At 34.8% G+C, this 27,124-nt stretch overlaps 1 protein-coding gene across 3 annotated transcripts in view; it reads right to left on the bottom strand.

The window, feature by feature from the left end:
- Window positions 1–209: 209 nt before the first annotated feature.
- The window catches only part of SEMA3A (semaphorin 3A), a 241,749-nt gene continuing 214,834 nt past the window's right edge, over window positions 210–27,124 (bottom strand). For all 3 annotated transcript variants that reach the window (XM_015876098.2, XM_015876014.2, XM_015876186.2), the window contains 6 exons: window positions 23,979–24,070; window positions 20,349–20,390; window positions 14,860–15,017; window positions 10,896–10,963; window positions 6,117–6,259; window positions 210–4,604 (listed from right to left, as the gene is read on the bottom strand). In XM_015876098.2, coding sequence (XP_015731584.1) covers window positions 4,149–4,604; window positions 6,117–6,259; window positions 10,896–10,963; window positions 14,860–15,017; window positions 20,349–20,390; window positions 23,979–24,070 — 959 coding nt within the window. In that variant the 3' untranslated portion in view covers window positions 210–4,148. The remainder of the gene's footprint in view (window positions 4,605–6,116; window positions 6,260–10,895; window positions 10,964–14,859; window positions 15,018–20,348; window positions 20,391–23,978; window positions 24,071–27,124) is intronic.

Below are 27,124 nucleotides of genomic sequence, written 5' to 3'. Positions count from 1 at the left end.
TTTGAAGCTTTCATTCATTTTAGACATTACTACTTTGTAATCTTCAAAAATAAACAGTAAACACCATTAATAAAAATAGCAGCCTTTCTGGCCTACTAAACAGAGCCCATACACATTAATAGTGTTATATTGGCAACAGTGCACTCCACATGCTCATGAAGGTTACAGGGCACATTTCTGTGTAAACAGTCAAGACAGTGAACTTCAAATATTTGGAAGAAATGTTTATTTAACAACTGAATACATGCTAAAAGAAATAATTTACAGCAGCAGTATAATTACATTTTTTTTCTCTCCAGTTTTCTAGTTCCCATCTGAATTGAATTGATAGATACTGAAGCAGAATTATTTACTATGCAGTGAGGAATGTGCTTAAAGAACACATATATTTTGGCACTGATATAGCAAATAAACCACCTTATCAGCTGTGTGGTAAAATCTTGCAATTTGTTATTATGCTGAACACACTGAAATGGAGTACCTCTAGATAACAGTACTTTACACTGTACCTCCTTATCTAGTCAAAAATATTTACACCTCTTTTGGCTAATGTGTAGGTAGCAAAAACTGAACTATTAAACACAATACCATTGATATTCACTAAATAATACATAAAAAGGATCAGTAAATGCACATTCACATGCATTTAATTTATTTATTTTTAATTATTATTATTTTTACATTGTGACTTTATTGGATCATGAAGATTTAGTTCCACTCTGCAAAGATTCACGTTTTCTCAGTTTGATGTTATAAGTAAATGTAATCATACAGTTTTTAGGAGTCATTGAACAAATTCCCATCTTCAGTGATCATGCAAGGTGTAGATGAATCAGATCTGATGTATTTTTGTTCGTTTCCAACATATATCTAGAAAAAAACCCTCAAGTTTTATGGTTATAAATGAAATAGTTTATTTGTCTCCTGCATAAACACGTCTTACTTTTTCTTAAGTCTGTAGGTTTAGTGGCTTTTACCGATAATTACAGATGATTTTTACTAATGATTTACAGAAACACTGATATTACCTTTATTTTCAATCCTTATGAAGCATTAAAAAGTACTGACAGAAATGGGGGTATGAGCTTTAATGACACTGCAGGGCATATTTCTATCCATGAATTTATTAAGGCCTATGATATTTGGAAAAAAAGTTCATTTCACATCAGTATTAAATGTTGTTTTCATATGACCGTAATACATACAGGAAAATCAACCATTTCTACTGCTGGTTTAATTATCTGCCCTCTTATGTATATGAGTGAATACAAAGACATAAACAAGACAACTACTCATGCCAGTCGGGAGCGGACTGAAGTTAGTATGACATCTGACAAGATATATTATCCAATTAGATTGCCAGGTTATGGTAAAAACATCAGAACTTCTGTAATTTTGTTCCCATTAATGATATTTTGTTTTTGTTTATGTTTTTGGTTTTTTTTTACAGAAAAACATAACTAAGAACCCAGACTTAAATAAATCTACTTTTTTCTTAAGGAGTGGTGGAAGAGGTTGGTGTGGATTTGATATTTTTTGACAATAAGTTGCTATAAAAACGAGCAAAGTTCAGGAAAAAAAAAAAAAAAAAAAAAAGAAAAAAAAAAGTTTGATCACAAAATAATTATGATGTAAGAAAGGAAACTAAGTCATTTATGTTCTGTTGAAATCACCCTGTATTTTTCCACTGAATTCTCTTGAGGTTAATTTTAAAACTGTTTCCTTTTGTATATTATCAGCATTCTAAAGACTCAATGGTACATAATAGCCCCGCACAAAAGGCTTAAGAGTGTTCTGTGATTACAAATAAATACTTCAACTGACAACAATGCTCACAAATTAATTGCAGGCTGTGCTGAAAAGTAATTCTTCTATACAGGAAAGAATGTAGTTGAACCTATGTTTTAATCTATCACTATTCAGCACATCACGAAAACGAGGGAATTTGACACCCTACTATTGTTCACAGGAGTGAAAATTAGTGATCACTGGAGTCAAAGTAATTGTAGGAGAGTTAAAGTTGCTTCAAAACTAAATTCCCAAACACTTTCTGTGGCCTCACAGTATTGTCTTGCTCAATTCAATGATTTTTTTAAAAAAAATTTTATCCCCTGAATAATTAAATTGTAAAAATGTTTCAAGTTCATCACCTGCAAGATTCAAAGGAGACTGAAGTGATCAGAACTTTACTTAAAACCAGACTGTTATGAAAGCAAGAAGCTAAGTTTTCGCTAATGATGAGGATACTTTAATTAGTGAAAGGCAAGGGGACTGTGAGAGCTGCTTTCACAGCAGTTGTGTTATTCTGTTTATAATAAGTCTAGTAGTGTTGTGATTGATAAATTAAATAATCTGGAGTGAATAGCAAAGCAGATCAGCCATCAATACAGACACACTTTTATATAAAAGCTACTTTAGCAAACTAAGGACTTTGTTCTAGTAACTTTCCCCACAATTACATTATTTAAATTATGCAATTTACTGACTCTATCATGATAAAATATGGGAGGTTAGAGGAAGATGACCTCACAAGAACTGGACACCATAGAACTGGAGACCAAAGGCACATTTGTGCTGAGGTGAATAAATCCACTATTTGTATCCTAAACTGACACTTATGGTGCAAGTGCATTGTCTGTTTTACTCAGTTGCTCACAGAATAAGACAGAAGTGCAGGACCAAATTATCTGTTAGTATAAAACAGTCTTCAGCTGAACTGCACCAATTTACTACAGCAGCAGACATCACTCACAGATAAAATAATCCTTTAGATTTTAAGACAGAGAGCTGGTTGTGAGGTTATGGCCTAGAGTATTTGGATGCATTTGGTCTAGTTCTTTGCTTTTGGTGATCTGGCCCACAGAAAGAATGAAACACTGGGAATCAGTAGTGTGGACACATTTTCTACCACTGAATTGGGAACCATACACTTTAAACTGAATGCGAAGTTTGTTCAAGAATATATGACAGTCTATTAGCCACATCGTTTAAATATTAGCATTCACAAATATTTACTAACCAAGAAAGCAAGTGTGTAATTAGTAAAGGGTATTTCAATGCTATTTACCTTTTCTTTTTTTTTTTCTTTTTTTAATTATTAATGGAAAAAAAAATATACAACTGAAAATCAATGCTCTCTTCACTGATTCAGTCTACAGCAAGGTATTATACAAGACTTCCATGCTACACGGTGACTTTCATGTTAAAATAGCTTAGTTTTTAAATTGCTTTGAAGTTACATGTCATAAAGATTACTAGGATAGTGGGGAGGAGATTAACTGCATTGTGACCAGTTCCCCTGGAAAGTTTTCCAAACAAAAGAGTAAAGTAGCTCATAATTGGAAGTTGTCTTTTTTTTTCTGTTTTTTTTTTTTTTTTTTTTTCCCTCTAAACCAATAATTAGGAAGTACAATATTTCTAAGACAAAGAGGCTAATCTATTTTAGAAAAGAGCTAATGTTGGCTGCATATTTTTCACGGTATATTTAAATTACAGTTTTAATAAAATACATCTTTAGATCAAAGCTGAAAGAAGTCATCAGTAGTAGGCCAGTGTACTCCATATTTTTTTGTTCTTCCAGATGATGAATGGCTTATGTTTTTCAGATTTCCACAATCTCATTCAGCATTATTTTTCCTCTTCTAGTACTCATAAACAGGAGAACTGGTAGACAAAATAAGAACAAATCCTTGTGTCCAATCACGTGTTTAGACATTCATCAGCTTAATGAGTTCATGCAGTTTTATACATAGTCAAGGAATGGTGGTGCTGATGATGAAAAGTGGGTTTTGTTTTTCTTTAAGATGACAGCATGAAATACAGCATTTCATTTATATCTCAGGCAACAGAGACAGCATAACGTGCCTGCTGAACTCTTGTAGAACTTTTGAGCAGTAAGCTATGTCCAGGTGAGTGTTCATCCTTGAAACTCTGGTCCATCTGGTCTTAGAATGAGAGCAGAGACAAAGGACTTACTAGGAAAGTTAGAAACACGTTTTATTTAAACCTGGTGGAAATTGAGCTTTCAACTCTTGTAAACATCCACTTAATGCCATGAAAAAGTTCATGTATATTGCATTTTTTTTTTTTTTCCAGTTATCTGTCTTTACAAGTTTCTACATAGATGAGGTTCCTAGAGGTAATGTAGCTCAGACACTCCGTGGTGCCCTCTCAAATTCATGGGTCCTCCTGTTCCTACCTTTTTTATTCTCCTGTAGGTGCTTCCACTTATTTGTGTTCACCTGGGCATTGGCAGGCCTTTGCCGGCGCTGCTTGCGGTCTCTTTTCCAAACCTGCTCACAGAACTCATCCATTGTGTTGAGATTAGGGTGATTGATTAACTGCATGAAGTCTCTATACCAGATCTTTTGACTGGGAGTCATACTATTGGTAGCATCCTTGGTCTTGGAGGGATCACCATCTTCTTCCTTATGGAGCAGCTCTTCCAAGTGGTCAGTATCAATAACTTCCAGGGTCACTTTGAGCAAAGTTTGCATGAAGCCATGCTCCACAGCATGACAAAAATAAATACCAGAGTCTCTCCGTTGAAGACTTCGTAGCAATAAGCCCTGTTCTGTCCGGATCATTCGATCATCCACTTTTATCTGTATCAGAAAAATATGGCGATTTCAACAGTTATCTTTCATATATCTCCAAAGTTATCCTCTAATCATACTAGTTTCTAAGTATTGTTCCTCTCGGCTTCTAAAACTTTGCTAAAAAAGATCCAAAAACACAAGAATAGAAACCTCCTTTTTAGTCTATAGTTTTATAGAAGGATCCAATATGCACTGAAGAAAAAGTATAGAGTATGAAGAATTCACAAATTTGTCCCAGTTACTACTCAATAAATTTCAATAGCATTTCTGTTAGATGGGATTGTTAGTTAGATAAGAGAAAATGCAAACCCTTAATCAGCAGATACAGCATGGGTTCATTTGACTTAATTATAGAGGCCACATTTACCATTATATTTTACTTAAGCACAAATATATATGTAGGAGAGGTCACCTCTCATTCTATTGTTCCTCACGATAGAAGCATTATTAACAGAAAGGGAATCTGGATAAGTGGAGAAGGAAGAGTAAGGATTAAATCTCAAACATTGAATTTTCAACAGGCAGCTTTGAAAATATTGTATATTTCTGAATGAACTAGCATCTAGGAATATAACTTCCTTTTATGAATCCATGTGGAGTTGTGAATACAAAAGGCATAAAACCCATTAGCTCTCCATGAAGAGTAAATTCAAGATGATTTTCTATTCAAGCATATAAAGCAGTAAACAAAAGTACATAAATCTTTTTATTTAACTAAGTAGTAAGTACACACTTTAAAAAAGAGTGTAGTCTGTTTATATTTCCAAAAACTGTAAAAACACACAAGCTTTTGTCTCCTAGCTTGATTTCTCTTCATACCAGAATAGATTATTCTCTTAAGACGTGTGTGACCTAGCTTGACACTAAGATGACTTGAGAACTTGGGTGAGTAATAACGTAAGAATGCTGGTGACAAGAGAAGGAGGAAAATAAAGTATCAGCTTTGTGTAACGCAAACAGAGAAAGTCCATATTTTGCCTCAATGAATATTGCTCTTGATGAAAAAAGCGTACAAGTTTTCATACCCTTGGGTTGGCTACGTTTCCCAATTCTTCTTTCTGACTGTTTTACCTATAGCTCAGTTTTAGAGCCTGTAGTGCACATGAAATGCTCCTGTTAAACTACCTTTCACAAAGTCAAACAGAATAACTAATAATTAAAGTTTTTGTTTGTTTGTTTGCTTGTTTGTTTGTTTTTTTTTTTCTACCAGAATCAGTTTTCAGGTGTTTTTTAACTTAGCAATTTTTAAACTCAATATGACATGTTAGCATGTATAATCTGTGAAGGGAAACACAAGAAAATCTGAAATATTTGAATGCAAAACAGTGTGTTTTTTCAGGGAATATGACCCTGATAGTGTATGAACATTTTCTGTTTTAAGCCTGTAAACCTCCTTGAAGACTTTAAAAGCTTCCAGAAAAACTCCTTAAAATTGAAATACTATTCTGTGAAGGACTGAGATTTAAGTATGTCTTTGTGTAAAAGACTAGTTACATATCTTAATTTTTTCCACTATACCTCAATTTTGTGGTCATCATTTTGCTTCTGGAATTGCCAGTAAACTATGGCACGTTGAGATTTTGGACTACACTCAAGGAAAGTGCTGCTATTCTCTACTCCATAAATAATCTTTTCCTCCAGGGTCTGACCACTTGGGTTATCTGTAAAGCAAAAATAAATAAATAAATACATTAGAATGACCAAGAAAGAGAAAAGAAGTCTTAATTATCAAATAAATTTCTCTGTTTACAAATTGAGCTCCCTTAAGGTTTTCACATTTAAAACAAAACAAAACAAAACAAAACAAAACTAAAAGAGAAACTTTCTCACATCAGCATGGAAAATCTCCATCATGATCTTTATCTGAGTAACAATCCCTGCTAGTTGTTTTTTTTTTTTGCTTGTTTTCCTGTGTGTATTTTAAACCCTAACAGCTGCTAAAATCTGAATATATGAAGTTAATTTTGTTATGAAATTTTGTTCAAACTTTGTTATCATTCATCAAGGAAGATATGATGGACATGATATGATTTTTTAATAGCCAAGTGTAAGCAGTGAGAAACTCTGGGTGTAGTTTCAGAATGCCTGTAATGATGTCTCCTGGGCTCTATGATTGTAATACTTTAGAGAAAAGTAATAAAACATTAGACTATTTAAAAGTACTATAATGTGTTTAGATTATATGGCACTACAGATTGCTGAAGTTGTTAATGACCAGGAATAATGTTTTTGAGGAAACAATTTTCAATTAATCATTTCCTCTCACACTGATTTAATTTATGGAAATGTAATGAGGTTAATAAACCAGACGTTATGGGAGGGGAAAAAGAGAGTTAAACAAATTACTTCCTTTTGTAACAATGTTTCAAGATATTCATCAACTTGCTGGAAATATCACATAGCTATAGGACTTATATGACATTTGATTCTTCTCCAATACCGCAGAGACTGTAAGGCATCATATTTCAGCTCTCCAACTAACTCTTTAAAATGCTGTTATGAACTTAAATGGCCACAGTACAATTATCCTACAGAGTAAGTGGGGAGTAAGAGGTTGGTAAACTATTTTACACTGTGTTGATCTTAAGTTGTTTTCTCTGTCTTTCTCTGTCATTATTTGAATTTCTCATTTTTGATCTGCAGTACTGGAAATCTTCAAGCAACTTCCTTTGATGCGATTTAACAGGAAAATGATGTCTAATTAAAATCCTCTCAAAGAAGTCCATTATCAAGGTGTGTTTGCCTTCACTGTGCCTTTATCATACTAGTCATGTTTAGCAAACGTGGGCTGTAAGGTAAAAATAAAATCTTGCTCCTGATTTATGTTGACACACTAATTACATGTCTTTCCATTACCACTTCCAGCACAGATAGAGGATAGAAGGAGGGATGGAGGACAGAAAACTAACCATTTCTCAGTAAGGAAACAACAAATGGCCAGTAAACACTATACAAATGGGCAATTGAAGCAGGTTTTTTTTGTTTGTTTGTTGTTTTTTTTTTTTTTAAACATCTCACAGAAACCACACCCCTTTTAAGAATGTCAGTGCAGCCTCAAACCAGGAAGATGGAAAGAAATGGAAAATGAAGTAGAAAGTAAAGCAGCAAGGAAAGGGCATGACAGCTGGAAGGGAATGGAGCTGAACATATAGTGGAAAGATCTGAGATGATGCATGCGCAAATTTGTGCCAGAAAAATAGAGGAAGTAGAAAAGTAATAAGAGATTAACTGATGTAACTAGAAGTGATAAAATTGCAAATGGAAATGACTAAGAACACATGGGTATAGATTGAAGAGCATGATCTAGGTGTCCTGTCCCTTTTGTTTCAAGTTAGGTCATCTGATTTAGGAACAGAATACAGATGAGTAAGAAGGAAGCCAAGGGGCCTCATACAGACAACAAGAAGCAGATTGTTGTCTAAACCAGGCTCCACAAGACAGCACATGCAAAGCTGAAGCACAATGGACAGCCAATAGGAAATTTACTTAGCATAGGATCCTTTCTTTGGCAAGGATATATATATAGATCTCTACAATAACCTTAGTATCTAAGAAGCTAGTCATAGCTTTTGTGAAAGTTAGATTGAAGGTGAGTGCTCTAACCATTCAAAAATTCTTTGTGGATCTTCCAGCCGTGGAAGTTGGCAGTAGGTCCCTTTAAATTTGTTTGCAGCTCTAGAAAATGGGTGACAGTTGTGCAATGAGGCAGGAAGGATTTAAGATATCCTTCAAATTCCGATTCTGTGATTTAAGGGAGCAGAAAGTAGGTCCAGAAATGATTATGGAGTTCAGGTAACACTGAACATGTGGAGTGTAAGAAAGTAAAATGGAAAGAGAGGGCATAATCACAGGATCAGAGAAAAGCTTTAGGAATGAGGGAGAAGCTAAAGAGAGTAGGAAGTAAAATGAAAGTCTGGGAAGTTTGGAAGTGCAGCTGGAAGAATTAGAAGGCAACAGAAGTCACGAGGTTGGTTATAAAATTCAATCTAAGATCCTGTCTGAGAGCTATAATTCTCCAAATGAACCCAACAGCAATATCAGTTTACTACCCTGATAAATACATATATTCTGACATAACCGGAGAAGTATGAAAGGCTAAATACCTATATCAAGATTTCTTTACAGATAAATGCACCTGATGCATTTGCACAAAAGAACAATTGACAGAGCAAACTAAATACAGAAATTAAAGGCATTATGGATTCAGACTGATGCCTAGGTAAATTGCTGCAGTGTATTTGTAAGTAAGAAACACTAAGAGATTTTTCTTTTTTCTTATTTCTATATGTTTACATGGGTAAACAACTGATAGTTACTGGAGAAGAATGTGTAGAGAAGCTGGAGTTTATTCTTGACTATAGGAAATCCAATTCTGCATGAGCTGTCCAGTAAAATACTTGTCATAACCACAAAAACAGTTAGCATAAGTTGGCAAAGTGAGTTTTTGGGGCATGTAGGTCTCTGTATAATGCATGGTGCACATTTCCATAGGAAAATGTCAAATAAATCTAGGCAAAAAAATGAAGATATGAAACAATAATATAAGGAGATTTTAATTCCAGAATAATCTAAAGCATTCAATACGTTAAGTATTTTGACAGTACATTCTTAAACTTTTGAACCTGGAACCATAGTTCCTCGGGTGTTGTTTTTTGTTTGGTTTTTGTGCTTACTTTTTACTGTTTTGTTGTGGGTTTTGTTTTTTGGTTTTTTTTTTCCCAATCAATCCATCTTCATCTCACAAATAATTACATTATTCAAGTGATATCTCGTACTTCACTGCTTTGCCTATTTTAACAAATCTCCTTGTGGTCAGCTGTAGTATAGAATATCTTTTTTCCTAACCTGTCTTTGGACAGATGATATCAGACAAATACGTTTACTAAGGGAAGATATAAAAAAGCAAAATGCTTTGAAATTTTATTTTATTTCATTTTATTTTTTGCCTAATGGTTAGTAACAGACCTAAGGTTATATAACACGCAACTAGCAAGAGGAAGAGAACATTAAAGAAAATAACTCCGGACTTTTCATAGTCTACCTCATTGTGAGTAGTTTTTATGATGTAGACAGGAAAAGGGTGAAGGTATTGCTAAGATATGTTGCTTCCACAAATCCGCACGTAGTGCCTGGTGCAGTTTCATTTCAGGGAACTGAAAATGTCATCTCACCATCAATAGTGATATTGTCTCAACAACACTGTGAATGAATAACTAGATTTCATGCAACTGAAAAATTGTGAACTTTCTACTGGTCTGCACTGACAGAGTCAAATTAAATTGGCTCTGCATTCATGAATTTTCAAATCGCATATTGATCATATTCCATTCATGTACTATTCCAAGCTCTTCTCTATGAGCAGCTTGGTATGAGTTTTATGAAGTAAAAAGAAAAGCCACATTAAGTTTAGCTACACTTAGCAAATGATTAAAAAGAAATATAAAGAAAAAAATTAATGAAACATGTTGGTAGTGTATTATAGCCAACACAAAAGTAAAAATACAGGCTATGAATCACTGTTACTATTAAAAGGACTTGAAGAGCATCAGGATTCTGAGATCTCTCTAGGTTCAGCCACCTCTGCTTTACTTGTCCCAGAAATCTCTCAGTGGATTGGCTGTTACTACATACAGAAACATGAGTTATCATTTTTTCCAGCAGGGGGAAGTGTTGCCCAAGTATTCTCTACACATAAAGCAAAATGGACGTTTTTCATTTTCTGAGTCAACAACTTTTGAAGATTTGGGCAACTTTGGAAACCAAGCAAAATTTGTCAGAAATATATTAAAGAAGGGGAGATACAGGCTATGTATCATGTGAAAATCAAATGATCAACAAAAGCAGAAGATGACAAAGAAAACTCATACTGAAGGCACAAAGGGCAGGCCTATTGCAATGAGCATCTTGATAGTAAGTGTTGTTTGTCTGACACCTAAAACAAATGTCATTCCATATTTAGTAAAAATGGTTAGTTTCTGTGCTTGGTTTTCGTCACATTCAAACAATATGAAGTAACATTCTCATAGTTCTTGATGTTCTAAAGGCATTGTGTTTTTATTCTGACATAATACACCCAGTCTGAGATGTGAAACAGAGAAAATAAAATGCTTAAATTGGTTAACTGAGGAAAAACAAAAATAATATTCATTATTTTCTGCTTCAGGCTGTAAATAAGATAACAATGTATCTTTCTATATTCAGCTGTACTAAAAGTTCATGAAAATTTCACCAACAAATCAGTCATGCACTACTGCTACTCTCCTCATGCTAAGTTTGTAAGCCACACCCATAACTCACCATGATGCTGCAGGTCTGAGCAGTGAGTGAGGGGATCTCCATTTCGGATGTCTTGTCGCCTAGTACGTCTGCAAATATTGAATTTAAAAACCGTTACTGACCTTCCCAAAAGCCAGCATTCTTTTTTTTTTTTTTTTTCCTAAACAACAAGTGGAATATATGTGCAGTAACATAAATCACAAATGCACCTAAACAGTACTGTGAAGGAAATCATATTCCTACTATATTCTATGCATTATCATATTTTGCAACATCATTCTTTATACTTACATTTAGTGTCTTCAGCAGCTGGTAAATACATGCCTTTTGTACGTAGCCTATGAAGCTTATTTTAACTTTGTGAATGATATTTATCTGAGAAAAATTTGTGATGACTTACAGATACAGGGACTGCTAAGTTATCAAAACATAAACAGTACAGCTCAGCATGCTCTAAAACCATGAAGAATCTGTCAGCTTTTCTGCAAACACAGAATACTTCAAGTATTATGGTATTATTTAGAATGTCAAATTGTTGTATTTTCTACAGAATTTATACTAAATTAAGTAGAATACCTCAGCCACCACACACCTCACCTAAACACTGCTGATACATCCTTTTCAGTATGCGTTACAAATGGCATTGTGTTTAACATAAACTAAATAAAACACTTTCACATGAAGAATTAAAAATGATGTTTAAGTGTTTCTCTCATTTGATTTCCACTTGCTCTTTCTGCAAATAAACTCACCTGAGCTGAAAATTTTGTACTTCACAGGAAAGGCTTTTAAATACAGTTTAATTTTGCATTAGTTGCACTCTCTGTCTGCTCTTATTTTTATTTAAATAGCTGTTACACAAAATTCAACCGAGCCACAGAAAAGAGTTCTTGAAAAGAAGAGAACAAGGCAAACAAAGATGTGTTTCAAGTACGATCTATTTAGTCTGGGAATCAGAGAAAGCCTAAGGGCTTGCAAAATTAGAGGAGAACAAAGAGGATTAAGCTGCCGAACAATGCTGTGATTTCGGATTATGGCATCCAGCAACGGATATGCAAAAGTCAAGTAGCCTTGTAAAAAGCACTGTTGGTCACTCCCTTGTGACAACAGCCCACATTTTTAAAAAGCCATTGTTGTGCAGCACAGAGACCATCTCTCTTCTGTTCCCTTCCCAGGCTTTAGGAGCTCAGCATCATTAAGTACTGAGGGCTTCCACAGCGGCAACATGAACTGCACAGCTGACTCCTCCTGACTGACAGATATTAAATCATTTCTTTCTCTTCCACTGAAAACTACTGAAATGCTAAAGCTGAAATTATTTATAAAAAAGGTGGCAAAGGTTTTTTGAGTAAAAACTACGAAGAATGTTTCTAGTGAATCAGGGCATCCTAGCACACTTTAATAAGAAGGAAACTTGTTCATTGACATATGATTCAAAAAATGCTCTGATGTTAATTTCTGATATTGTCTTTTTCTGAGTCATTACTCAAGAATAAAAATACCCCCAAGACATAAGGAACTGTGCAAGTTATTTTTTACTCCATCCTTAATTTGGAAAGGCAGCACAGTCACAGCACAATATTTGTAGGAAACAAACAAACAAACAAAAAACCAAAAAAAAACCTCTGGAAAGACTCATATCACTGTCAATGGAATTTGGATGTGATGTTTAGTTAGAATTAAGGAAAGTGTCACATATATCACCACTGTATCAACATGATTTATGGAATATGAACCAGAACACACCTCTGCATGAGGCAGAGTTAAGTGGTCACACCACAGGAGCTGTGAATTGCCATTTAGACATCTTAAATATATGAAGAAAAGTAAAGTAAAATCATGGCTCATAAAAGCTCCCTTTTTAAAAAAAAAGGAAAGAAAAATAAAGCACCGTTGGCAAAACATTTGTGCAAATCCCTCAGGACTCAGTTTTCCCAATATTCCAGGAGCCTGAAATTAGAAATCTATTATTTGGAAAATGCTGACATTTAAGCTAATTCCTGCAATGCCACAGAAACATTCTAAGATGGATTGAAGCACCGGGTACAAAAAGTACCTGGTAAGCAGCAGATCCTCTCCCCAAGCAGCACAGAAAATTGCAGGTGACATTGGCTCCTCTTGATGGCAGTGTCAGCACCCCAGCCTCCCAGAACTTACTTATCTTTTGCAGTGACTTCAGGAATTTCTGCACCACAAGGTATTCCTATTGCTGGTTTAGGCAGGAACCCTGCCCCTTAATCCCAGTATGAAGAGGTCCCTGTCCCCATTCCTTTGATGGCAAACGAGCTCAGACTGATTATTAAGGTAAGTTGGAGAAAGGGATAAGGAAAGATCAACAGCTCTCTTTTCTTTCATATTTTATTTTTAATGATATGATCTGCGAGTTTTGAGAAAGCCTAGGAAGAAGGATAGGTGATAGGGCATGTATAGCATGGGGTTCAGGGATAGAACTAGCTGGGAGGTAAGAGAAAAGAGATTCCTTACTAAGATCTCTCTCAACTGAAAGGCAGTACTGAATCACACTGAATTCTGTCCTTTTGGCTCCTTTTGGATCAATTTGATCTCTAAGACTCCCCTTGAAAGTCTTGTCTCTCTCCTTCCTTTCCTACTACTTCTCCCACCACAAATTAGAAATTAGCCTCTGCAGCTGAGAAAACTTGACTGCTCTGCTTTGGCCATAAGATTGGTTTCTCCTTTTTAATTCTAAAGAATATCAGAAAAAAACTCAGATTAACCCATTCCTGTTGAAAACAAACAAACAAAACAAAACAAACAAAAAACCCACAAAAAAACAAAACAAAAAAAATAAAACAAAAACAACAACAACAACAAAACAACCCACCCTGACATTCATCTCAAATGCAGCTTTTTCTTTTGTCATCAGCAGTTGTTTAGGATGCATTGTAATGCAGACCTTGAAACTTTAAGCCCCTCCATCTGAAAAGCCTAAAACAAATGCTATTTCCCACTTCTACCAACACAGCCTAAAACAACCAATCCAGATCTGGAATTTGGAGTCTTGAAATTCCCAACCAAGTATTCATTAACGTTAATTTTAAGATATAGGGCCCTTTTGCATATAAATCTTTGTGCTTTTTGTTTCTTCATAAATACAAGTTATTTGGCATATTTGCTTCAATGTTAATACATTTTCATCTGTTTTAGCCAAACTATCACGAGAATCTTGATGTTACAGAATGGCTGTTCTTATTTGAAAGCATTTATCACTTCAGTTGTTCCTAATTTCTTCAATATCTAACAGCATCTCAGTAACTAACTTGTATGTTTTAAGAAAAATACTTTTATAGACAAATGAAAGAAAAGAGAATATGATTTTAAATTTTCAAATCTAGCAGTAAGACTTGCAAATTCTTATTAAAAAGGTATTTTTAATTGCTTTTTCTGCTTTCTCTTAACCTCTGCATTGCAAAACCTTCAGTGCCCATGCAGAGCGATAGTAAAATAGCAGTTGTCCTGAGAGCACTAGTGCACTCATCAATACAATGAATTACACTTTTGAATAATAATGATGCTATGTATCACTAAGTAATAACTTTCCATTAATGTTCAGATATTTTATAAATATTTTCTTTGGCTTAGAATGTATGAAAACAAAGGATTATTTAGTTGGTCAAGTAGTTATTCACTTTCAATATCAACTCCCCTCCCCTCATGTTAAATAAAAAGAAATTTTACTTCTTCCTACTTATTACCAAATAAAAATTATGAATCAATTTCACAAACTATTATTTTCTGGTTTTGTTTTGTTTTGTTTTTAATCTGTCCCAAGAAGTAGCAGTGTTCCCTTTAAATCCACCAAGGCTTCATATTAATTGTAGCTCCCACAATTATGGTTTGGTTTTTTATTTGGAAAAGAATGGGCTCCAGTTAACCATCCCATGAAAAATCTCCAGTTCTCTGGTCACATTTAGTTCAGCAGTTAAAACAAATAGTAAACCATGTAGACATCTGAAACTGTCCCTACCTCTTAGCAGTGGGAAAGTAACGTGAGCAAGATGAACCATCCCATGCACAGTATGGGTCTCTTGCAAGACAACACTCGGCACATGCTTTTCCATAGACATCACAGCGGTGTAAAGGAAGCTGTGAAACTCCCGTGGCTGAGCCAATGTAGAGTTGTTGCTGTTACAAAAGTGAAAAAGAAAAATAAAATAAAATTGTTTTGTTTATTTGTTTGTTGTTGATGTTTTTGCTGGGAAAGCCTAAAGTATTAGAAATTAATATGTTAAGACCACTAGAAATGCAATAGGAAATCACTGTCTTTTGGGTAAAAAAATCCAACAAGAACAACTTGATTTTGGTGTGAAGTTCTCAGTTGTTTCTCAGAGAAAATAAAAGAAAAATTCTCTTCATTTTTTTTTCCTTTGTATTCATATTCCCATGTTGGCACAATGCTACAATCATTGACATAGAACAGTGGAGAATACAATTGTGACTTTAAATAAAAAAGAAAACAATTTTAACTTCAGTTTCTTATATATGACTTGAATTTGCTTGTGTAGTTCTAAAGTAAATGATTTCAATCAGATATGGAGATATTTAAGCCTGGAATAGTTGCCGTACTTGCATGTCTTATAATTCTGAAGTTTCATATCCCTTTCTGCAGATCATATGGTCTACTTGAAAGATATATTTAATGAAGGAAGAAGGCATGCTTTATTTTGGATAAGAAACAGAGTTGACTGGGAGATGGAGTTGAAAACCAGAGAAGAACCGTGAAGAAAAAAGGTGATGTGAACAAAATTAAGTACAGCATTGTATGGCATCATAATAGAATAACTTGTCAGTTTCCTCTCTGATCTTAAATTAAGGAGGTCCATTAAGGAAGTCGGTCCCAAGAGAGACAAGAGGAAACTTGAACTACTGATCCTATGTGAAATTCCAAAGAGAGATATTTCAGCTTAGGGCTAATTTGCAAAGAAAACAAGTATGAGTGTAGTAAGCAAAGAGAATTCACTCTGAAGTACTAAACAAAAGGAAAATGAAAAAAATAGATTTATTACAATTAAATGACATAATCTTTCTTTCTTGAAAATATTGACATTTTGCTTTAAAAAGCTGAAAATTTGTTATCCAGTACCTACAGTGATGCAAACTAATACTTTTTAAAGTTTCTCTCTGAGCAATCACACTGAGAAATTTTTCATTTTTCAATCTTAGAAAACATAAGGTTGGTGTGAAAAATAGGCTTTCAGGAAATTTTATCAAAGTTCTTCTTCTCTTGCACTGTGATGCCCCAGAGGTATCACTTCCAAAGAATCCTGGAATGGAAGGTGGTTGAAGTTAACTATCTGCTGAAAAAGGATGTGCACTGGATAACTGAAGAAAGAAAACATGAAAGTGCTCCAAAAAGGTGTTTAGTTTCTTTGAAAGACATCAGCTTGGCAGTTTTTACAGACGTATTAGTTATAACAGACACATCCCTTGTCTTCACACAACCTTCAACAGTTTCTCAAGGAAAATACGACAAGGAAGGTATCCAAAAGAAAATGTACACTCTGGTAAATAGAAAATGAAGACCTATCTAATCAGCTGCTTCCATCTATTACAGTGTCTTAGCTGGGCTGTAAAACCACATTCTTCTGAACAACAGTCTCTGACTACACAGAGTTCCTCACAAAGCCTTCAGTGTATGTAACAGTCCCCGACTAGAATTGTATTGTTGATAAGTAGATGACAGGCAATGGACATGATGGGCTGATTCTGCCTAACTTAAGCTACTTAATGAAGTTCCCAGCTTAGGGGTACATTCTGTAGTAAAAAGAGCAGGAATTCAAACCTCAGGTGACCTAAATATTTCTCAAGGGATGCTTTTTCTCTTTACTGATTATAGAGGCAGCATAGGTCAAATTAAAGCTTCACTTAAGCATCTTAAATGTCCAGATGGTATTGATCTGAGTCCTATGTAATTGGGGCATTAATATATACATGTGCATGTCTGTGTGTAGCAACATGTTGCAGCCAGTATAAAAATGAACCAATGAACCTGGAGAATGTATATGGGAAAATAAAGAAGTGTGGTATAATATTTTCCTACATATCTCTGTAACTAATTTCATTTTGTCAAATCACCTCCCCAGTTTCTAATAAATATCTTTAGAATTAGAGGACTAAAAATGCATAAGGAAATTTAAAAAAAAAAAACAAAAACAAAAGAGAGAGAGAGAGAGAGAGAGAGAGAGAGAGAGAGAAAGCAGCCAAAATAGGGTTACTTAAAGAATCTGTTTCATGTAGGTAAGTTCATAAAGTTCAGTCACTGAACTATAGCCTATGTTTCAGGTGCTGCACAGCCTGCAGGCATCTGCCCTGTTTGCTCCTCTTCTGATCACAGTTTTAGATTCCAGCTGGTGATCATTATTCTGGATATAATAATATATAAATTCAGGCAGTATGAAATTTGGAAAGTAGCAATACAATGATTTGTATCAGTGTTCTGACCTTACTCTGCCATTCATAGACAAACTGCCTTTTAGGCAAAAACCTCCCGAGAGGTTTTTAATTTAATAAATCAGTTGATTATCAGATTAAACTAGAGGGGAAAAAACAAACAAACAAAAAGACTAAAAAGAAAGTAGCCCTCTAAAAATCCTTGAAGAAATATCAGAGCTCCAGAAAACTTGAGGAGATTAATATTTTAAGCAACCCAGTGGTATCTCTACCCCACTGCACTGCCCAAAATGCAATTCTTCCCTAGTGTTACTAGGAAGATGGAGCTGAGAATTTTCCATCTGCAGTTAACAAATCAGAAGTTAGTAAGAGATGAAAAATTTGAATATTTAAAATGAAAAACTGAAGCAGAATTTTAAAAGAAACTCTAGGGAACAGGGGGCTCAAATTCCACTGAATTTCATTTCATGTCTTGAAATATAACTATCTGATGCAGTGTTCGTGAATCTCGTGAAGAGTTCGTGAAATTGTTTAAGTGATGGTAACATTTTGCACTGGCCCTTTCCACATATTCCCTAAAGCTGCGTTTTTTGTGTGTATTTTTCTGAATGTAAGGAAATAACTCTGGATCCCTCCATGACAGACCAAGTGCAGCCAGGGGCTTTCTGGAGGCCTGGCTCTCACAGAACTTTGAATGGAAGAGGCTGAAGAGTATTACAGGATGTTGTCTTCTCAAAGTTTTCTCTACTAGTAACTGCATAAGTCATTCAAGTAATAATGCTACATGAAGCTTGTACTCAGGAGGAATATGTAGCTTCAGTGAGAAAATGTAAATATAATTCTAGTTAGTTAAAGACAACAGACCTAGGAATGAATATATCAACTGATATTTCCTAGCTGAAAGTCACTGTTTCTCAAGGATCAAAATTTATACTTATATACAGAGGCATGGAAGCCTTAGAGCTTTGTATTATTTAAACCTTCAGCTAAATACTCCTGAAGAACTTGAAGGATTTGGTTATTACGAAGAAGGTTCGCTTGTAATATCACATTTTGACATGATAGCAAAAGAGGTAGCTTTGAACATCTACTGTAGTAACATATTCAAAAATAAGAAAAAACTTCATGATATTTTTGAAAGTATTCAGTAGGACATTCTAGTTCTGCTGTTTACATTTTATGATTCTGCTTTCTGCAGTACTTGGGATTATTGTGCTGTTTATAGGAAAAACACTTTGCTAATCGAAACAAAATGAGTAAAGTGTTTGAATAGTAAAACTACAGTATTTTGAAATCAAAAATATAAAATGGAAACATGTGGCCAAATGCTTATTTGGTACATAGAGACAGTGCCAAAAGCTTTTCATGCAGTCATTTTTAGCCTGTGGTTGGTTGACTTTTAATGAGCTTAACTTTGCCTGTTTAACCTGTGTCTTATACGCTTTTTATAGATTTAGACAATTTTAGTAGTGTACATTTGTTTTCAAAAGACTTGGGGAAAATCGTAATCTCTCCTGAATAACTAAGGATGCTTTGAAGAAGCAATTGTACTAAAACACGTCCTATTATTACACATGACTGGCTGCTTGAAGAGGTTGCACTTATATGAATAATCCAAAGCAAAGCATTTGGTAGGTAGTGAACATAAGTATGTATATATACAACAGACAGGTTTGTTTTCAGATATCTCAGTTTTTTGGGTTTTTTTGTTTTTTTGGTTTTTTTTTTTCTCTCCTGCCATTTTTTGCTGTTCTGGTTGATAAACAGTGTCAGAAAAGTGGCCCCAAAGAAGATGTTTTTTGTCAAATGTATGAATGTATTCAGACAACTTTCCTATATGCAGGATGTTCTGAGTCAAATAGGCAGCATTTCAAACAGAATACTGGGCTCTGTTCAGCAATGCAGAAAGAAAGGTAAATGACTTAACTAAGTCTTATTTAGAATGCACACAAATATTAAAGCATCCAATTGAGCATGTATTGCCAAATCTCTTTTATACGGACAATGACATTAATGTAAAATTAATGAGTGCAAACAAATTGCTGTAGTGGACATTTACAGAATACTTCATTTGTTTACTTGTTTGTTTTGACTGGAAGAAATATACATCAAGCTTAAGTAGAGTGACCTAGTCTACAATAAGCAGCATCTTAAGGGCTTCCTGAAGCAGAAGCAGCATGGTTACCCTCAGTACTGCATGCTACACTCTCTAATCCATGATTCTAATCCCTTTTTTTCAGGCACTGACATATCTGCAAAACTGTATGCTATGGTTAGTTCCATAGAGAACTGTTTTCTGTTGTAAAGTATCCTCTTTTGCTTCTTTTACATAGCTAATTAGCCTCTGGGGAGGACAGAAGCCATTCAACTCATGACTTTGCCATGCTGTATTGTATAGGCCTTTGCATTATGTTTCTGCTTGTTTGTAGATTGAATCTATTTACAGACTGAAACGTCTTCATTTACTTAGTATCTCCTCACAGGGAAGCCATTCTGCACGTTATTCATCCTACTGTTTATGCTGTGCTTACTCATATTCCTGAACCTCTTTTCTAGTGGCACCAGAAGTGGTTCTGGTCATTACTGTGATACTTTCTTCCAGTACTACTTCCATACCTATCCAGAGCCAGGGTCCTGTCACATGAACTGAACCTGCGTTGAAGGCATTGGAGTTTGTAGAATTTGCTATTAATAGTACAGAGAGTAGATATTACTCCTATTAAAGCAAGGTGCAATGCTTAGCCACTCTTTTAGAAAATTATCAGTCGTAAGAAAATTCAGTAATGTGGATTTTTTTTAATTTTTTTATTTTTTTTATTTTTTTTGAGAGCCTGCAGACAGAAGATTGGTTTGTTTAGTTTATACCTTACCAGTAGGTAACACATGCTAGGTTTTTCCTATTGGATTTACGTGTTACATTCTTCTGAGAAAATATTGCTGTTTATGTAAAGGGAAGGGGTGCTGCTACTGTAACTAATGTGTATCTCTACTGACTGCCAAGTTACTGTCTAAAAGACAGAGACCAATAAATATTTAAAAGTGATTTAAAGTTTGTGGATACAATACCTGTTTTGTGGAAATCTTCATTGCTGAAATAACAGTGGGTTCCTAAGAGAAAAAAGAAAAGATTTAAAGTATAAAATTAGTTATTTAAATACACAAATTCTGCCAGAACACTATTTGCCTAACTTAGAAAAGCTGTAATTAGTAGTAGTGCTTCTTGTTGTCTTTTGCAGGGGTATATTTTTCACTTATAAGTGATACAGAATATACATATCCACATACATCTTTGTTAAGGTGACTGTAGAACTATCATTACATATGATTCTTACATTCTTCAAACTCTTAAAGTGATTACTTCTCATTTTGAAATTCTGCTCTTAAAATTGCAGCTTATTTAAAGAATGTCTCAGGAAATATGAAGATAATAATGTATGTGTTAAAACACGTAAATTGTAACACTGAAATATACATTGTCCTTTAACCATATAAAGTGGAAAAAATACTTTCCTGCAAAATCCTATTTGTAAGAACAAGCCATAATCACAAACCTAATATTGTTAACTGCACAGCATTATTCACAAGTTCCTGACATTTGCAGGTTTCAGAGAAAAAATAGGCAAGAGATTCTTTTAGTGTTCAGATACCTATTATTACTCCACTTCTAGCTGTGTCTACTCTTAATTATAGTTACTCGCATTAATCAGTTGTCAGACCAATATCTACTTTCTTAACTAAGAGACTGTAACATGCAGTTAATACAGAAAGTATATTTAGATCTGCTTGTAACGTGCAATTAATACAGAAAGTATTTTTAGATCTGCTTAAAAGTATAGTATTTCTGTGTTTTAGGCCTGGCTGCTTCTATGAATTTACTCCCGGGAGTAAAAGTGACATCATTTGGTGATGTATGACATCAAGTCAGTTATATAAGAATATTATATTTCATCTAAAAATTTACTATTGGTACATCACGCTTTTCATTATGCAAATTAATAGCATTCTCACAAAGGTTTCACACTTGTATAGCTTTTAACTTGCTTTTCCTGAGAGAATTTGATATGGGTCAGTGGATGTTAAACATGTGGGCCTGCCTTTCCAAATAGGTGAATAGATCCTATATTAGAAAGCATCAATTAAGTGTAAATTTTGTCTGAAAATTGAACTCATGGGTTTGTTTTTTCAGCTGTTCAGAGAAATACTGCAAAAATGGGTTAAAAGAGGAATTTGTTATCAATGTAACAGATACGGAAGACTATGATTGGTTATAAATGAAAATCATTGTATTCAACAAATTGCATTGTAAGAAATTAAATACATTCTTTTTGATGCACATAGACTCTTTTGCCACTAAAGAAAACTTAAATTCGATTAAAATGTATTTAAAATCTATTGCAAATTCCCTATTGAAAGATACATATCTTATACACACAAATTCTGCTTATTGCACCAAAGTATGTTAATGATCTCTTTAAGGCTTAAATGTATGCCAAATGAGAAAAATGAGCTTTCAAGAAAGTCAGAACACCAAAATCTTGTTGTGTAGTGAATAAATACATATATAAAGTAAAATAACAAATCTGACTTTGCCATTATCCATAGCATTTCTGTAAAGACTGTCTGAAATAAAACTTTCAGTCCATTTATCTCCTTTCTTTTACTTTTATATTTCTTCAATCTCCTTTAGCTTGGCACTTCTTGATTTAGGGAAGGGACTCATACGTTATCAAAATAGTTCGTAGTTGGCATTTAGGAAAGAAAGAGGAAAAGAAGGAAAGAAGGAAAGGAGGAAGGAAAGGAGAAAGGAAGGGTGGAAGGGGGGAAGGAAGAAAAAGAAAAATCTGCCCTCTGAAAAACCCAATTATCTTAATAACAGAGACCCATCCTTTCAGATCTCAACACAATGGTGTTTATGTAAGGTTGGTACAAGGTGGAAATGAGCCAGGAGTGAGTGCTTGCAGCCCAGAAGGCCAACTATATCCTGGGCTGCACTAAAAGACTTGTGGCCAGTCGGTAGAGGGAGGTGATTGTCCCACTCTATTTGGCTCTTGTGAGGTCCTATCTGGAGTACTGTGTCCAGGCCTGGGGCCTCCAGTACAAGAAAGATGCAGAGCTCTTGGAATGAGTCCAGAGGAGGGCCACTAAGCTGATCAGAGGGCTGGAGCACCTCTCCCACAAAGAAAGAAAAGGTTGAGGGAACTGGGCTTGTTTAGCTTGGAAAAGAGAAGGCTCCAGGGAGACCTCATTTTCGCCCTTGAATATTTGAAGGGAGCATATAAACAAGAGGGACAATGGCTGTTTACAAGAGTGGATAGTAACAGGACAAGGAGGAATGGCTTTAAACTGAGACAAGGGAGATTTAGATTAGATATTAGGAGGAATTTTTTCACACAGAGGGTGGTGAAGCATGGGAAAAGGTTGCCCAAGGAGGTTGTGGATGCCCCATCCCTGGAGGCATTCAAGGCCAGGCTGGATGTGGCTCTGAGCAGCCTGGTCTGCTGGTTGGCAACCCTGCACGTAGCAGGGGGTTGGAACTAGATTATCATTGTTGTCCTTTTCAACCCATTCCATGGTTCTATGATTCTGTTCTATGATTCTATGAAGTAAAGGCCAATATAATATATATATATATATTTATGTATTTATGTATATCTCTATATACATATATATATAGAGAGAGAGAAAAAAAATAATTAAAAAAAAAAAAAATCATGGGGAAAAATATATATATGCTCTTTTTTGGGATGATGCATCTGCTCAGAAGCCAAAGATAAAGTGAGGGCAACTGAATATAATAAGGACATAGTGGCTGAATATGACCCTTGACAGAACATCTGCAGTGACACCACATGATGTGGGGCTCACCCACCATGCACATCATCTTCATGCTTGTCAGACCAACTTGGTGCTCCTGGCCAGGTATCGGCCCACTAAAGCCTGGGGCTTGTTAAAAAGTGACATAAAACAGCACGGACTAAAAGAATAACGTAGGGAATGTAAATGATTTGTTGTTGTGTACAAAACATAAGACATCCCTGGGATCTGTCTGCAAAGTGTTTGAAAGGTTTACTTGGCCTCAACTTGCGGGAGTGCCTGTGTGATGCCATATTTTTTAAGTAGCTCAGACAAAAGAGCTGGAAGAGATTTATTTTCACAAAAAAATTGTTAAAAATTAGGGAGTGTTTACAGCACCTTTTGTAAAACTCTGAAAATAAGGTTCCCAATCACCTTTGAAAATATGAACACTTTGTTTCTGTGGCTATTAAGCATAAGATAATGGTGAAGATCAGTGTTTTTCCTGAGGCATTTTCCTACTGTTATGTTATGTGGGTTATCTAAACTGAGTTTTTATGCATCTATACAATTCTTCTATTTTGTATTTATGTGGAAGAAAAGAGACAGGCGTTATTGCCAAACTTGTGCATATAACTACAGCATGTAACGTCTGTAAGATTAACAGATATAAATTTGTATTTCAGTCACAAAACAAGAGCCTAGAATGCCATTCTTTTATCATTAACCTTCAACTAGCATTGGAAGTTTCAAGGTTTATTTTGACTAGTGTCTGTGTTTGTAAGTGACAAGCTAATTAGAGGGTTATGCCAGGTTATTCCTTGGCTAGACTGCAAGAAGTTCAGTTTGCAGCTGTCCACTGAGAAATCTACAACCTGAATCTTGAAATTTAGCTGCACTTACCCGAAAGACGGTCATTTCTTCCAGCAAGACTTCTTCTAAATCATGCCAAGTCTCCTTAGGAATTGAAACCACTTTAAGAACTGTTCCAACATCTTGGAAAAGGAAAAAAAAAAAAAAAAAAAAAAGGTTTTGGGTGCTTAAGAAGCATACTTCTACTTCAGAACAGTCAAAATCTCTTGTATGTAATTATTTCAAATATAAAGAATGCAAAGCCACATACCACTGCACACTTGTTTTCAAATGCCAACTGCTATTTAAAACACTCTGGAAAAACACTGAATTTCAGTACAGCATTTGATTGAAATTTCTTAAATACCAAAATTCAACAAAAGTAACAAGAAGACAAATAGCGTTCTATCAAGCCATAGATGGGAAGGGCTGAAATACTACTTAAGTGACAGTATAAAATGACAGATGTTTCAGTCATTTAATTGAGAAAGGTAAATTCACTAAATTCAGCCAGCAATGTTTTATTGTCCATTTTGAAGTATGATGTTTGTCATTCTTAAATGCATGTGAAGATGCTGTCAAAAGGCTTAGTATGGATATAAAAACATCTGGACAAATGTTGTTAGACAGATGAAGATGTTAGATCTCTTAAGTACATACTATCTTCCCTGTGTCAAACAAAGTACCTAAGATGTATAAGCTCCTTAAGGCATTTATATTTCTCTGTAACTTAGAAACCTGTCTTCACTGAGGAATAAAAAGCAACACAGCTTGTATCTTCAACATCAGAAATGCATGTTTACCAGCTGCTTCACACTATATCCATCTGCATTCTTGGGGGTTTTGCAATTGCCTTAAATGTGAACAAAGCCAAAACTTGAAGTTCCAGAGCTACAGCCCCTGCTTTTCTGAAACTGTTTGCAACTTAGGGCTATCTCTGTTTTGTTGCTTCTGCATTGTGATTTATGTATCTGTTTTTATTAATAGAATCTGCAAGGGGTAAAGAAAACGATCATTTATAGGTTGGTACACATCACTGAAGACTCACTGAAATGTAAACAACTCTGCATATGACTTTTCACTTTAACCAGCAAAGTGTAGAACCATGTAAATATAGGAATAATCTCTACGGATGTTTCATAATATGTATTCTGGGAAAATATAAAGCATTTTAAAATTGGTAAAATACTAGAAATATAAAAGCACACATCTCAATACTTGAGATATAAAAGCACAAATGTATACATATATGTGTATCTGTTGAAACTACTGATAAATAAAAAATTACAAATCATTGTTTTTAAAATACAGGTAAAATTGAAGCAGATTAAATGGCATGAAAATGTTGTATTTGTTTTTTATGTGTTTGTTTGTTTGTTTGTAAGTTGAGCATCTTAAAAGCCAAAACTTCAGGAGAAAGTTTTGCTATTTCAGCTTCTTCACAGGGGAAGAAGCTTCTTCACTTTTGTATTTTCAGAATTTCATATATATATATTTTTTTCCCCCACAAAATGTCTCCATCTCTGTTTTCATTCATACATCACAAATGCATAGCTGTTGTTTTTAAAGGGGAAAACAAACAAACAAACAAAAAACCCCTTTATGGCTCTTTCTAAAAAAACACCAAAAAAGCCAAAACCACATTTCTTAGTTAGGCAGCTGAATGTACAACTTAAGCTAGTAAGAGATACTTGATAGGTTATTTTGGAAGTGGTTTTCATTATGGTTACTGCCAGAAATTGAATATATTTAATTCAAGAAACAGTGAGAACACTGCAGAGCAAATGCAGTATGAACATCAAAACCAGAATGTTAAAGCACCATTTCTATAATATATTAATGTAGAACAGATAATTTAATGTTAGTTACATTTTTAATGTAATGAATGCATTCATTTCCTTAATTATCTTGATAATTTGATGGCTGTGGTTTTGAGGAAAATATATTGTACGGGTAAAAGAGAGAATTGTGTTTTAGTACATATAACAGTGTACTAATTTATCATGGCTGTATGCTGTGCAGGGTTATGGGTGTCCTCAGTCACAATCCTTCAAATTCCATATTCCAGAAATATAGGTGCATTACTGAAAAAAAAAATAACACAACTGAAGTTGTGGACCTGAATGGGCACTAAATAGACATGAGTTGTTTTTGTTTTTTTTAAAAAAAAAGAAGTCTATATTTTAAGTGGATTCTGTAACAATTACAGGCACTTAACGCTAGAGAACTCCTCTGAGGTGGAAGATAATCTCTCCAGGAACTCTGGTCAGGCCACAGGTACCAAAGTGGAGCTTTATCTCAGTTCCTGATCAAGTTTTACAGAGTAGTGTTTCAAACAATTTCACATAAATGGAATCAAGCTTCTCCTTTAGGATCAATAGGCTTTGCTAAGTAAGATAAGATTACTGTTATTAATTTGCTTTACTGACAGATATATCTGGACTGTGCCAAATGATCCCACACATCAGACGCTCAGGATATGCATTAAGTGCCTATCTTAAATCCTGTTTTTTTTCTGATATAATTTCATGCATTCTGATACGATTTTATTTCCTTTGTGAAACACTGGTGCAATCACGGTGGGAAAGAAACTGCTTAATTGAAGATTTCACCCGCAGGAAGGGAAAATGTGACCACACTAGATGGCTATTAATTATGTTATGTTCAATTATCATCAGATGTTCAATGAAAAGAAAAGCAAAATAGCAGTATTTCCTCAACATGCTGGAGTTCAGCAGCATGTGGGAATAACGTAGATTGCTGCCAGAGCATTGGGAAAATATGAAGAATGTATGTGTCTAATCTGATGGGAGAGACCTACACAGAAAAATCCAGCCCTATCCCAGAGAGCTTAACTCTGTTTTTGCCACAGGTGCAGGTCACCAAATATGAAGTTGTGCTGTGACTAAAGACCCTGATCTGTTCCTTGGTTTGTTCTTTGCCTGGGGAAGATGCAATATGCACTGATTGTGTATCTGTTTCTGGTTTCAGTTTGAGCAGCCAGTTCAGTTCAGCCCAGGGCAACAAAGAAGACAGGGCCTTAGTTCTACATCTTTCATTTTGCCCCTGCGTGGAAGATGTTCTTTACTCAGTCTGAAAAATGAAATAGGGTTAGTTTACTCAAAATGTACTTTGTACCTCACCTCTAAACGTGGGTATTTTAATTCCTATGAGAGTGAAGCCTGCTGGAAAAAGTG

Source organism: Coturnix japonica, chromosome 1 (genome assembly GCF_001577835.2).
Source record: "Coturnix japonica isolate 7356 chromosome 1, Coturnix japonica 2.1, whole genome shotgun sequence".
NCBI lineage: Eukaryota > Metazoa > Chordata > Aves > Galliformes > Phasianidae > Coturnix > Coturnix japonica.
Note: the sequence above shows the minus strand (reverse complement) of the source record. Positions and strands in the feature narration are given on the sequence as shown.